Here is a 13,828-nt window from a genome sequence, read left to right as displayed (position 1 = left end):
GGAGGACACGACGTCCACAGTTTCCAAAAAAAAACAATTTGAAATGTGGACTCGTCAGACCACAGAACACGTTTCCCAACAGCGTTTCTGGGTGTTGTTGATAAATGGCTTTGGTTTTGCATAGTAGAGTTTTAAGTTGCACTTACAGATGTAGTGACCAACTGTAGTTACTGACAGTGGTTTTTTCTGAAGTGTTCCTGAGCCCATGTGGTGATATCCTTTACACACTGATGTCGCGTGTTGATGCAGTACCGCTTGAGGGATCGAAGGTCACGGGCTTAGCTGCTTACGTGCAGTGATTTCTCCAGATTCTCTGAAGCTTTTGATGATATTACGGAGCGTCGATGGTGAAATCCCTAAATTCCTTGCAATAGCTGGTTGAGAAATGTTGTTCTTAAACAATTTGCTCAGGCATTTGTTGACAAAAGTGGTGACCCTCGCCCCGTCCTTGTTTGTGAATGACTGAGCATTTCATGGAAATTGCTTTTATACCCAATTATGGCACCCACCTGTTCCTGATCAGTCCATCTTAGATGAGCTCGGGCGTTTCTGGGTGTTGTTGATAAATGGCTTTGGTTTTGCATAGTAGAGTTTTAACTTGCACTTACAGATGTAGCGACACAACTGTAGTTACTGACAGTGGTTTTCTGAAGTGTTCCTGAGCCCATGTGGTGATATCCTTTACACACTGATGTCTCTTTTTGATGCAGTACCGCCTGAGGGATCGAAGGTCACAGGCATTCAATGTTGGTTTTCAGCCTTGCTGCTTACGTGCAGTGATTTCTCCAGATTCTCTGAACCTTTTGATGATATTACGGAGCGTCGATGGTGAAATCCCTAAATTCCTTGCAATAGCTGGTTGAGAAATGTTGTTCTTAAACAATTTGCTCAGGCATTTGTTGACAAAAGTGGTGACCCTCGCCCCGTCCTTGTTTGTGAATGACTGAGCATTTCATGAAAATTGCTTTTATACCCAATTATGGCACCCACCTGTTCCTGATCAGTCCATCTTAGATGAGCTCGGGCGTTTCTGGGTGTTGTTGATAAATGGCTTTGGTTTTGCATAGTAGAGTTTTAACTTGCACTTACAGATGTAGCGACACAACTGTAGTTACTGACAGTGGTTTTCTGAAGTGTTCCTGAGCCCATGTGGTGATATCCTTTACACACTGATGTCTCTTTTTGATGCAGTACCGCCTGAGGGATCGAAGGTCACAGGCATTCAATGTTGGTTTTCGGCCTTGCTGCTTACGTGCAGTGATTTCTCCAGATTCTCTGAACCTTTTGATGATATTACGGAGCGTAGATGGTGAAATCCCTAAATTCCTTGCAGTAGCTGGTTGAGAAATGTTGTTCTTAAACAATTTGCTCATGCATTTGTTGACAAAGTGGTGACTGACTGAGCATTTCATGGAAATTGCTTTTATACCCAATTATGGCACCCACCTGTTCCTGATCAGTCCATCTTAGATGATCTCGGGCGTTTCTGGGTGTTGTTGATAAATGGCTTTGGCTTTGCATAGCACAGTTTTAACCATACTTGCCAACCTTGAGACCTCCAATTTCGGGAGGTGGGGGCGTGGTTGGGGGCGTGGTTAAGAGGGGAGGAGTATATTGACAGCTAGAATTCACCAAGTCAAGTATTTCATGTATATATATATATGTATATATATATATATATATATATATATATATATATATATATATATATATATATATATATATATATATATATATATATATATATATACATCCTCAAAATATGCAAACAAAACTGTGTTTAGATAATTGATACTTCAAACTTGCATAAATAAATATTAAGGAATATAACATAACTTGGCTTCTGAGAGCTTCAAAATGTAATGAATAAAATGCTAAAGTTGTTGATAAACAAGCAATTATTTTAATAATGAATTAATTATTTTAAATGAATTATTATGATCATTAAAATTCATTATTTCAAATATGTTTATTTTAATGTATAATTCTATGGCTGAATGTAATAAGGAGTCAGAAAAAATACAAATAAAAATTAATTTTGATGTTTTTAGCAAAATATAGTAAAAATTTATATATATATATATTTTAATTAATATATATATATATATATATATTTATTTTTAATATGTAAGATAAACATAATAATACAATTTATCTCTAGTCTGGATGATTTAGTTCTTGTCACCCTGTTGTCCTCCCGTCATGAAAAAAGGCTGTCCTCACTCAGGTCAGCATGGAGCTGGAGGGGGCGTGGCCTCCAGCTCCGGCTGAAAATCGGGAGATTTTCGGGAGAATATTTGTCCCGGGAGGTTTTCGGGAGAGGCGCTGAATTTCGGGAGTCTCCCGGAAAATTCGGGAGGGTTGGCAAGTATGGTTTTAACTTGCACTTACAGATGTAGCGACCAACTGTAGTTACTGACAGTGGTTTTCTGACGTGTTCCTGAGCCCATGTGGTGATATCCTTTACACACTGATGTTTCATCAGTTTTACTGTGAATGTTTTCCTGGTTAGTTTAACAGATAATTCAGATTTTTATATGTAGTTTCCTCCCAAAACAAACAGGCTAAAGAACAGCTTCTTCCCCGGGGCCATAACCATCTTGAACGGACTGCCCCATTGTCCCTCATAACTGCCTTCTCTTCGGTGCAATAACCCATTCCACCAACCACCCTGTTTTTTTGTTGTTGTTTTTTTCATGTATATATTCATTTCACACCATATTCATTGCACTTCTACATTTTTTATATTTTTATATATTTGCACATTGTTTTTCTAGCATGCACACATCGCACTGTATGGAATGGCCTCAATCTCGTTACCTTGCGTAATGACAATAAAGCTGATTCTGATTCTGATTCTGATTCTTTGTTTAAAGGGGACATATTTGCTCACAAAATAAAGGGGACATTTCAACGTTTATGATGCCCCCTTCATATTTAAGAACCTGAATCGGGAATCATTAGGAATCAAAATGAAGAATCGGAATGGTATCAAATTCAAACGATGCCCAACCCTGAATAAGATCCGGTAGATTTATTGTTCCTTTACACGTCACCTAAAGAGCTGTTAGACTGGGCTTACTAGCGTGTTAGCGGGAGAACGACAAAAAAAAAAAAATGTCTTCAAAAAAGTCCAGGTCCCAGGGAGTGGTGTGGCTAATTGGATGGTTTGGGTTAAATAAATGTTTGACTTGGGGAGGGAAGGGGAGGGGGGGGGGGGTCCGGCTGGTACCAGTTGGCTTGGAGAGGATGAAAGCGAAAGTAAACAAATGTGCTAAATCATGATTCAAAGTGGCGCACGGCCTTAATGAAAAGGCCGTAATCAATAAAGGAGCTCGTTATTTTTATTACAGACATGCTTTAAAGTCAACTTTGTCGCCCCAGGTTCCAGATCCAGAGAGGAACCAGCGACCCTAACAGCTACAAGAGCCTGGGGGATTGCTTCCGCACTATATTCCGCAACGAAGGGTAAGTCACTTCTTACTGTGTGTATTCTTGTTTTTAAAAAATGCAACGTTGCTCTTGGTAAACACTGTGCCTTTTTAATAAGTTACTGCATTCACCAGCGGGATTCATCACAAAAATTATTGATCACGCAATTTTATTTTGTCCGCAAAGGCTCTTTTGATCTTAACCCAGGGCTTCTCAATTATTGTTTGTTGTTCACTAAAGAGGTCGCCAAGAGGGTTGACAACACTGTCGGCGCCATCCTTGAGTACGTGTTTCGCTTTAAGATGCTATTTTTGTCATGTCTGTGTAATCATGTTTTGTTTAGTTATAGGACTCTTTAGTTTCTGTCTTTTCACTCCCTTGTCTTGTTTCCATGATTACCTCATTAGTTTCACCTGTTCCACGTTTGGACTCATTGTGCACTCTTGATTGTCACCATAGCAACCATTAGTTTTCACCTGTCACGTCACGCACCTGTTTCACGTCTTGAGTCACGCACCTGTTTTCGTTAATCATGTCTGTAGTATTTAAGTTCAGTGTTTTTCAGTTTGTCTTTCTGACGACCTCACCACATTTATGCTCTGTCCATTCTTTCCATGTCCATTCCTCAAGCAACTATTTTTGTCCAAGCCAAGTAAGTTTTTGTTCCATGTTTATAGTCTTTTTGGTTTCATAGTTTGTTCTCCGCCATTGTGCGTGTTTTTTCGTTTGTACTTTTTTGCTATAGTCTTTTGGTTTCATAGTTTATTCTCCGCCACTGTGCGCGCTTTTCGTTTGCACTTTTTTTTGATATATTAATAAATCATGTACCTTCATTCCCGTCTCGCCCGAGCCAACTTTCCGTTGCATCCCGGAAAAGCAAACACCCAAGATCAAGTCATGACAATTTTAAACTTGATGTTGAAAAGGTTTGTCGCTGCCATACCAACAAGTTACCTTCGTTTTATCCAAAGATCTGTTTTGAAGCGACGGGGGTATTCATATGGATATTAAAATCCATCCATCCGTCCATCTTCTTCCGCTTATCCGAGGTCGGGTCGCGGGGGCAGCAGCCAAAGCAGGGAAGCCCAGACTTCCCTCTCCCCAGCCACTTCGTCCAGCTCTTCCTGTGGGACCCCGAGGCGTTCCCAGGCCAGCCGGGAGACATAGTCTTCCCAACGTGTCCTGGGTCTTCCCCGCGGCCTCCTACCAGGTCGGACGTGCCCTAAACACCTCCCTAGGGAGGCGTTCGGGTGGCATCCTGACCAGATGCCCGAACCACCTCATCTGGCTCCTCTCCATGTGGAGGAGCAGCGGCTTTACTTTGAGCTCCCCCCGGATGACAGAGCTTCTCACCCTATCTCTAAGGGAGAGCCCCGCCACCCGGCGGAGGAAACTCATTTCGGCCGCTTGTACCCGTGATCTTGTCCTTTCGGTCATGACCCAAAGCTCACGACCATAGGTGAGGATGGGAGCGTAGATCGACCGGTAAATTGAGAGCTTTGCCTTCCGGCTCAGCTCCTTCTTCACCACAACGGATCGATACAGCGTCCGCATTACTGAAGACGCCGCACCGATCCGCCTGTCGATCTCACGATCCACTCTTCCCTCACTCGTGAACAAGACTCCGAGGTACTTGAACTCCTCCACTTGGGGCAAGATCTCCTCCCCAACCCGGAGATGGCACTCCACCCTTTTCCGGGCGAGAACCATGGACTCGGACTTGGAGGTGCTGATTCTCATCCCAGTCGCTTCACACTCGGCTGCGAACCGATCCAGGGAGAGCTGAAGATCCTGGCCAGATGAAGCCATCAGGACCACATCATCTGCAAAAAGCAGAGACCTAATCCTGCAGCCACCAAACCGGATCCCCTCAACGCCTTGACTGCGCCTAGAAATTCTGTCCATAAAAGTTATGGACAGAATCGGTGACAAGGGGCAGCCTTGGCGGAGTCCAACCCTCCAACCCCCTGGAAACGTGTCCGACTTACTGCCGGCAATACGGAGCAAGCTCTGGCACTGAGCATACAGGGAGCGGACTGCCACAATCAGACAGTCCGATACCCCATACTCTCTGAGCACTCCCCACAGGACTTCCCGAGGGACACGGTCGAACGCCTTCTCCAAGTCCACAAAACACATGTAGACTGGTTGGGCAAACTCCCATGCACCCTCAAGGACCCTGCCGAGAGTATAGAGCTGGTCCACAGTTCCACGACCAGGACAAAAACCACATTGTTCCTCCTGAATCCGAGGTTCGACTATCCGGCGTAGCCTCCTCTCCAGTACACCTGAATAGACCTTACCGGGAAGGCTGAGGAGTGTGATCCCACGATAGTTAGAGCACACCCTCCGGTTCCCCTTCTTAAAGAGAGGAACCACCACCCCGGTCTGCCAATCCAGAGGTACCGCCCCCGATGTCCACGCGATGCTGCAGAGTCTTGTCAACCAAGACAGCCCCACAGCATCCAGAGCCTTAAGGAACTCCGGGCGGATCTCATCTACCCCTGGGGCCTTGCCACCGAGGAGCTTTTTAACTACCTCAGCAACCTCAGCCCCAGAAATAGGATGTAGTAGTATTAGTATAGTATTCATATGGATATTAAAATCCCCATTATAATTATATTATCTGCGTGCGGCACTAGTTCAGCGAGTTCTTGCTGTCTTCGGAGCGTAGTTGCTTTGGACCGCGACTAGCTTAGCTTTGTTAGCTTAGCAGCTAACTAGCTGAGAGAGAGGTGGTGAGACAGAGAGTGGGTGCTTTGTAAGTTTGATGAGACTACTGAATAAGGAATAAGGAAAGCTGTAAAACAATTCGAAGCACACAGATAGAAAGATAGTACTTGGCTTTTGTGACGTCACTCACTGGAAAATGCATCTTTTGTCCCACCATTATTATTTTTATTTTATTGTTTTATATATATTAAATTCCCTGTCATTTTTTTTTCATTTTTAAAAAGTTTGTGAAACAATTGCAAAGTAATAAATCAAAAAAAATTAAAAACATTTCTGTAAAGATTTTCACAGCCAGCCAATGTCAGACTTGGCTCCGCCCCCTTAGCGCCTGGTGACAGCTCCCTGAGACACGGCAGACGTCGAGAAAGTGGCTGCCACTCGTTCTGTTTACGGCGCGACGACAGCTTTACGGCAGATATAAAGTGGATCCGCCGCGAGGGTGCCAGCCAGCGCGGCGAGAGGCCCTCTGAGTCCTGTGACACTCGCAAATCCTCCGCCGGTTTCCTGCCGACAGACTCAATCTCATCCTGCTACTGTCGCCGTGACCTCTTCACCCCCACCTGGCGCACAAAACGTTTTCACTGACTCTGCAAAATACACTTTAAGAGTTGTCTTTGCACTTCTTCAGTAGCGTGCTGAGGAGTAGCTCCAGGCCAAAGCACTGAACTGAATCCACACAAATAGCGTCTGGCCCCTCTTTCGCAGAATAATTGTACCAAAAAAAAAGCCACAAGAATGAAACGTGAGCTGGAGGGAGGATGTGCACGTTTTGTTAGAAACTGAAAAGTTATATTAAAGCATACTTGCCAACCTTGAGACCTCCGATTTCGGGATGTGGGAGGGTGGAGGGTGGGGTGGGGCGTGGTTGGGAGCGTGGTTAAGAGGGGAGGAGTATATTGACAGCTAGAATTCACCAAGTCAAGTATTTCATATATATATATATATACACATATATATATATATATATATATATATATATATGTATGTGTGGGGAAAAAAATCACAAGACTACTTCATCTCTACAGGCCTGTTTCATGAGGGGGTTCCCTCAATCATCAGGAGATTTTAATGAGAGCATTCACATACCATGGTTTATATAGGGCACAGAGTGGGTGGGTACAGGCTGGTGTAGTGGCGTGGTGATTGGCTCATGTGTTACCTAGGAGCTGTTTCCGTCTGTGGCGGCATGCTGATACAATTTCGCTGCGCTTGTTGAGGGATGACAGGTCTGGACGGTATATAATAAACAGTTTCTCTTTCAAGCATAGGTTGCATCTTTTATTACCACTATTGTAAGGTGTGCTGGATGCGAGAATTTGCCATGTTATTGAATATTCAACATTATTGTCTTTGAGGTCCCAAATGTGTTTGCTGAGTTCTGTGGTATTCCGCAGGTTTTGGTTCCTGAAAGAAGCCTTGTGATTGTTCCATCTGGTTTTAAACTCTCCCTCGGTTAATCCTACATATGTGTCGGATGTGTTAATGTCTTTGCGTGTTACCTTAGATTGGTAAACAACTGATGTTTGTAAGCACCCCCCGTTGAGAGGGCAATCAGGTTTCTTGCGGCAGTTGCAGCCTTTGTTGGTTTTGGGGTCGCTCTGTCCGGGGGCCGACGGCTCATTTGCAATTGTTTTGTTGTGGTTTGAGATAATTTGTCGTATATTGTTCATACAGCTGTAGCTCAATTTAATGTTGTTCTTGTTGAATACTTTTCTTAGGGTGTTGCCTTTGGGGAAGTGACACTTCCCCAAAGGCAACACCCTAAAGTATTATATTATATACCGTCCAGACCTGTCATCCCTCAACAAGCGCAGCGAAATTGTGTCAGCATGCCGCCACATATATATATATATATATATATATATATATATATATATATATATACATCCTGAAAATATGCAAACAAAACAGTGTTTGGATAATTGATACTTCAAACTTGTATAAATAAATAATAAGGAATATAACATAACTTGGCTTCTGAGAGCTTCAAAATGTAATGAATAAAATGCTAAAGTTGTTGATAAACAAGCAATTATTTTAATAATTAAATATGGTCATTTTAAATGAATTATTATGATAATTTAAATTTAATTATTTGAAATATGTTTATTTTAATGTATAATTCTATGGCTGGATGTAATAAGGAGTCAGAAAAAATAAAAAATAAAAATACAATTAATTTTGATGTTTTTAGCAAAATATAGTAAAAATTTATTTAGTTTTTTTTTTTTTTTTTAATTAATAAATATATTTATTTTTAGGTAAGATAAACATAATATTACAATTTATCTCTAGTCTGGATGATTTAGTTCTTGTCACCCTGTTGTCCTCCCGTCGTGAAAAATTGGGAGATTTTCGGGAGAATATTTGTCCCGGGAGGTTTTCGGGAGAGGCGCTGAATTTTCGGGAGTCTCCCGTAAAATTCGGGAGGGTTGGCAAGTATGTATTACAGTTTAAAAAGGACTTGTAGCCTGGACTGGGCGATAAAACGATATCAGTATATATCGCAATAGACATGTGATGGCAATAAAAAAAAAATGTGTTCGATAATACGTTTAATGTTTTTTTTTTCTTCTTTGTGGGGGAAAAAAATGGTAACGTGAGAGTGACACGTTAACAGCCAATCAGGTTACAGTATCAACTATCATGTTTGGTTGCGCCATCTCGTTGCCTCACGTTGATTCTTTGCATGGCGTGAAGGAGAACGTAAAAATGGAAAAATTGTGGGTACAACAGGAAAAGTTACCTCGAGAGTATGGCAGTTTTTTTGGATTTCTTAAAAACCAAATGTGGTCCGTAAATTGAGACCAGTTTTATTGCACCACCTTAGCCGCGCTCACCCTTTAGAGCACAGCTGTAACTTCCTGGCTCTAAACCTGCAGAAAATCGTTTCATTATGTTTACATGTTCACACTTTGCACTTATTTCTGACACTTTATTAAGCATTTCTTACATATTTCTTATTGTTACACCATTTTAAGAGGTTATTGTTAAGTGCCTCCATGGAAATGCCCCCCCTCTCCCTCAAAGAAATACTCCACCCAAAATCCTCCACACGGCACCTCCGCTAACCTCCTCCAACCTCCGAGGAAAAAGCTACGAACAACGGGAGACCGGGCTTTCTGCTCCGCCGCTCCCAGTCTGTGGAACGCTCTCCCTGACCACCTGAGGGAACCACAGACTGTGGATGCTTTTAAAAAAGGCTTAAAAACCCTTCTTTTTAAAATAACATTTTTTTTATATACATATGCATACTATTTTTAGCTATTTGGCTGTTCTAGTTTTTATTTTTTATTTTTTTTTTAATCTGTTTTTATTTTATTTTTTTATTATTATTTTTTTTTATTTTTTTTTATTTTTTATTTTTTAATACACTGTAGCACTTTGAGGTTGTTTACTCAATGTAAAGTGCTTTTTACAAATAAAATCTATTATTATTATTATTATTAAGTGTTTTACACTTTTGTTTACCGGTTACATTGATTTTTTTAGTGTTTTCCTTGCTTGTGTTGACATTTCCTTTCCTTTCTGCCTTGTTAGCTGAAATGAAATATGTTTTTCTCCAGCTTTTCCATCGGTAATGAAAGGTATCAGTAACCATCGCAATCGACCGATACAAAACACGTGTATCGTGATACAGTTTTCAGCCATATTGCCCGGCCATACATGTAACACATGCTAAGTGTTTCAGTCTGGAGGCAAACAAAAAAAAAAAGGTTTCACATGCTGGTTCTGATGTCGAGGCGAGGTCGCAGGAATATTAAAAAGAGTCTCCCCTGGCCTCAAAGCACATCAAAAAGGTTGAAGGGTTTTATTGGCCATTTAGGCGCAGACTTACAGTGCAGACACATTGGAATTATTAGTTCTCTTACAGTCGGCACAATAGCAAAAAAACGCAATCCATTAAAAAAGTATACTACTGATGATAAAATGTACAATTATATGTATGTGAAAAAGTGCAATATATGTATCTGTACAGTAATCTATTTATTTATGTATATATATGTATTTATTTTATATATATATTATATATATTATTTATACATATTTATTTATTTATATATGCACCTTATTGCTTTTTTATCCTGCACTACCATGAGCTTATTTAACAAAATGTGCTGTAAAGTTCAAATTTGAATGACAATAAAAAGGAAGTCTAAGTCTAAGTCTAATGTATATATAACACAAAAGGACTAAGCAGAGAGATGGGATGTGTACACTGTTTTAAATAGCAACACTAAACAAAAGGCGAAGGTTTTTACAGAGTTAAAAACAAAATAAAACACATTAAACATTCATCCAATATGTGTACGCCAAACAAATAAATAAATAATAATAATAATATATTTTAATTGTAAAATTGAGCAAACAACCTCAAAATGCTGCAGTGTATTAAAAAAAAAATATATATATATATATATATATATAATAAAAAAAATTAAAAAAATTAGAACAGCCTAATAGCTAGAACTAGCACGCATATATCTAAAAGAAGGGTTTTTAAACATTTTTTAAAAGCATCCACAGTCTGTGGTGCCCTCAGGTGGTCAGGGAGAGCGTTCCACAGACTGGGAGCGGCGGAGCAGAAAGCCCGGTCTCCCATTGTTTGTAGCTTAATTATGTTTTTACATTAGCATTTGTTCCATGCTTAGTTAACTAAAAAACAAAACAAAACAGCGGTGCTCGACCCCAAAAACAGTAAAATTTTAATTAAAATGAGCCTTTTTAAAAGAAGTACTTCAAAATACGAAGCTTTGTGTTAATAAATACTAATAAAGTTCCAAACAAGATTTAGTATGCAAGACATTGTTTCAGACATCCATTATATGTATGCCAAACAAATAAATAATAATAATAATAATAATCGATGTTATTTGTAAAGAATACTTTACATTGAGCAAACAACCTCAAAGTGCTGCAGTGTATTAAAAAAAAAAAAAAAAAAAAAATATATATATATATATATACATACATACATATATAATTAAAATTAAAATAAAAATTAGAACAGCCTAATAGCTAGAACGAGCAAGCATATATCTAAAAAAATGTGTTTTTAAAAAGAAGGGTTTTTAAGCCTTTTTTTAAAAGCATCCACAGTCTGTGGTGCCCTCAGGTGGTCAGGGAGAGCATTCCACAGACTAGGAGCGGCGGAGCAGAAAACCCGGGCTCCCATTGTTCGTAGCTTAAATATGTTTTTACATTGGCATTTGTTCCATGCTTAGTTAACTAAAAAACAAAACAAAACAAAACAAAACAGCGATGCTCGACCCCCAAAACAGTAAAATTGTCATTAAAATAGGCCTTTTTAAAAGAAGTACTTCAAAATACGAAGCTTTGTGTTAAAAAATACTAATAAAGTTCCAAACAAGATTTAGTATGCAAGACATTGTTTCAGACATCCATTATATGTATGCCAAACAAATAAATAAATAATAATAATAATAATAGATGTTATTTGTAAAAAACACTTTACATTGAGCAAACAACCTCAAAGTGCTACAGTGTATTAATTTTTTTTTTAAAGATTTAAAAAAAATTACCTAGAACAGCCTAATAGCTAGAACGAGCACGCACATATCTAAAAAAATATGTTTTTAAAAAGAAGGGTTTTTAAACATTTTTTAAAAGCATCCACAGTCTGTGGTGCCCTCATGTGGTCAGGGAGAGCATTCCACAGACTGGGCGCGGCGGAGCAGAAAGCCCGGTCTCCCATTGTTTGTAGCTTGAATATGTTTTTACATTGGCATTTGTTCCATGCTTAGTTAACTAAAAAACAAAACAAAACAGCGGTGCTCGAACCCCCAAAACAGTAAAATTTTAATTAAAATAAGCCTTTTTAAAAGAAGTACTTCAAAATACGAAGCTTTGTGTTAAAAAAAATACTAATAAAGTTCCAAACAAGATTTAGTATGCAAGACATTGTTTCAGACATCCATTATATGTATGCCAAACAAATATATAAATAAATAATAATAATAATAGATGTTATTTGTAAAAAAAACACTTTACATTGGGCAAACAACCTCAAAGTGCTACAGTGTATTACTTTTTTTTTTAAAGATTTAAAAACAATTAAAAAAATTACCTCGAACAGCCTAATAGCTAGAACTAACACGCATATATCTAAAAAAAAAACGTGTGGACAATGCTGAAGAAACAAGTCCATGTCAGAAAACCAACAGATTTAGCTGAACTGCACCAATTTTGCACCATCCCCAAGCTTCTGCTTGAATTTCTGACCACTCCTCTTGACTAAATTGGTGCAGTTCAGCTAAATGTGTTGGTTTTCTGACATGGACTTGTTTCTTCAGCATTGTCCACACGTTTAAGTCAGGACTTTGGGAAGGCCGTTCTAAAACCTTCATTCTAGCCTGATTTAGCCATTCCTTTACCACTTTTGAGGTGTGTTTGGGGTCATTGTCCTGTTGGAACACCCAACTGCGCCCAAGACCCAACCTCCGGGCTGATGATTTTAGCTTGTCCTGAAGAATTTGGAAGTAATCCTCCTTTTCCATTGTCCCATTTACTCTCTGTAAAGCAGCAGTTCCATTGGCAGCGAAACAAGCCCATAGCATAATACTACCACCACCATGCTTGGCGTTAGGAATGGTGTTCCTGGGATTAAAGGCCTCACCTTTTCTCCTCCAAACATATTGCTGGGTATTGTGGTCAATTTTTGTTTCATCTGACCACAGAACTTTCCTCCAGAAGGTCTTATCCATGTGGTGTCAGATGACAATACCAGCAATATGTTTGGAGGAGAAAAGGTGAGGCCTTTAATCCCAGGAACACCATTTTTGACCAGGACTGTAGTCGTAGAGTCATCTGCCCACAAAGATGGAGGCAGGCTGTTAACAGAAGGAAGGCTTTATTAAAATGAGAGTAAAATGACACACACCTCAGCGTTGTGTCATTTGCTTATGGAGGACAGAAAGTGTGTACTTGACATGGCCACACAAATCAGTATTCAAATGAAGGAGGACGTGTGTTGTTGTCCTGTAACAACTTCTAACAACCGCTCACCAGACCACACCCGGGAAATCTGCGGCCGCCATTTGAATTTCCAAATTGCTTTCCGTCCCGCTGAAGGCATTTGTTTACACGACATGCCTTCCAGTGTGTGTTTGTTACATGCTGCGTGTTGTCACAATATAGCCTGCAGTGGCCATCTTGTCCTCTTTGCCCCGTAAACTCACTAACTAACTGTCAACCTCTGAAATCTTCCCTTCCAGGCTCAAACTAGTTTTATTTTTCCTACTGACCCTCGCACTTTTGTAGTACACATGATACCTGGCTTATTTCTTGTGTACTGACATTGTTAACTGTGCCATTATGTAGAAGTGCTAACTATCCACCTTTCCTGCTAACTATCATATTTCATGCTAACTATCCACCTTTTCTGCTAACTTTCTTACTAACTATCCATTTTCTGCCAACATCCCTCTAACTATCCATCTTTTCTGCTAATTTTCCTGCTAACTATCATATTTCATCCTAATTATCCACCTTTTCTGCTAACTTTCTTACTGACTATCCATTTTCTGCCAACATCCCTCCAACTATCCATCTTTTCTGCTAACTTTCCTGCTAACTATCTTATTTCATGCTAACTACCCACCTTTCCTGCTAACTTTCCTGCTAACTATCATCTTTCATGCTA

General features: G+C 39.8%; 1 protein-coding gene across 1 annotated transcript in view; it reads left to right on the top strand.

Moving 5' to 3' along the window:
• slc25a21 (solute carrier family 25 member 21) overlaps positions 1–13,828 on the top strand; it is a 336,413-nt gene that overhangs the window by 250,974 nt on the left and 71,611 nt on the right. The window contains exon 4 of the mRNA XM_061968045.2: positions 3,385–3,468. Within this exon, the coding sequence (XP_061824029.1) occupies positions 3,385–3,468 (84 nt within the window). The remainder of the gene's footprint in view (positions 1–3,384; positions 3,469–13,828) is intronic.

This window comes from Nerophis lumbriciformis, linkage group LG08, assembly GCF_033978685.3.
Source record: "Nerophis lumbriciformis linkage group LG08, RoL_Nlum_v2.1, whole genome shotgun sequence".
Taxonomy (NCBI): domain Eukaryota; kingdom Metazoa; phylum Chordata; class Actinopteri; order Syngnathiformes; family Syngnathidae; genus Nerophis; species Nerophis lumbriciformis.
Note: the sequence above shows the minus strand (reverse complement) of the source record. Positions and strands in the feature narration are given on the sequence as shown.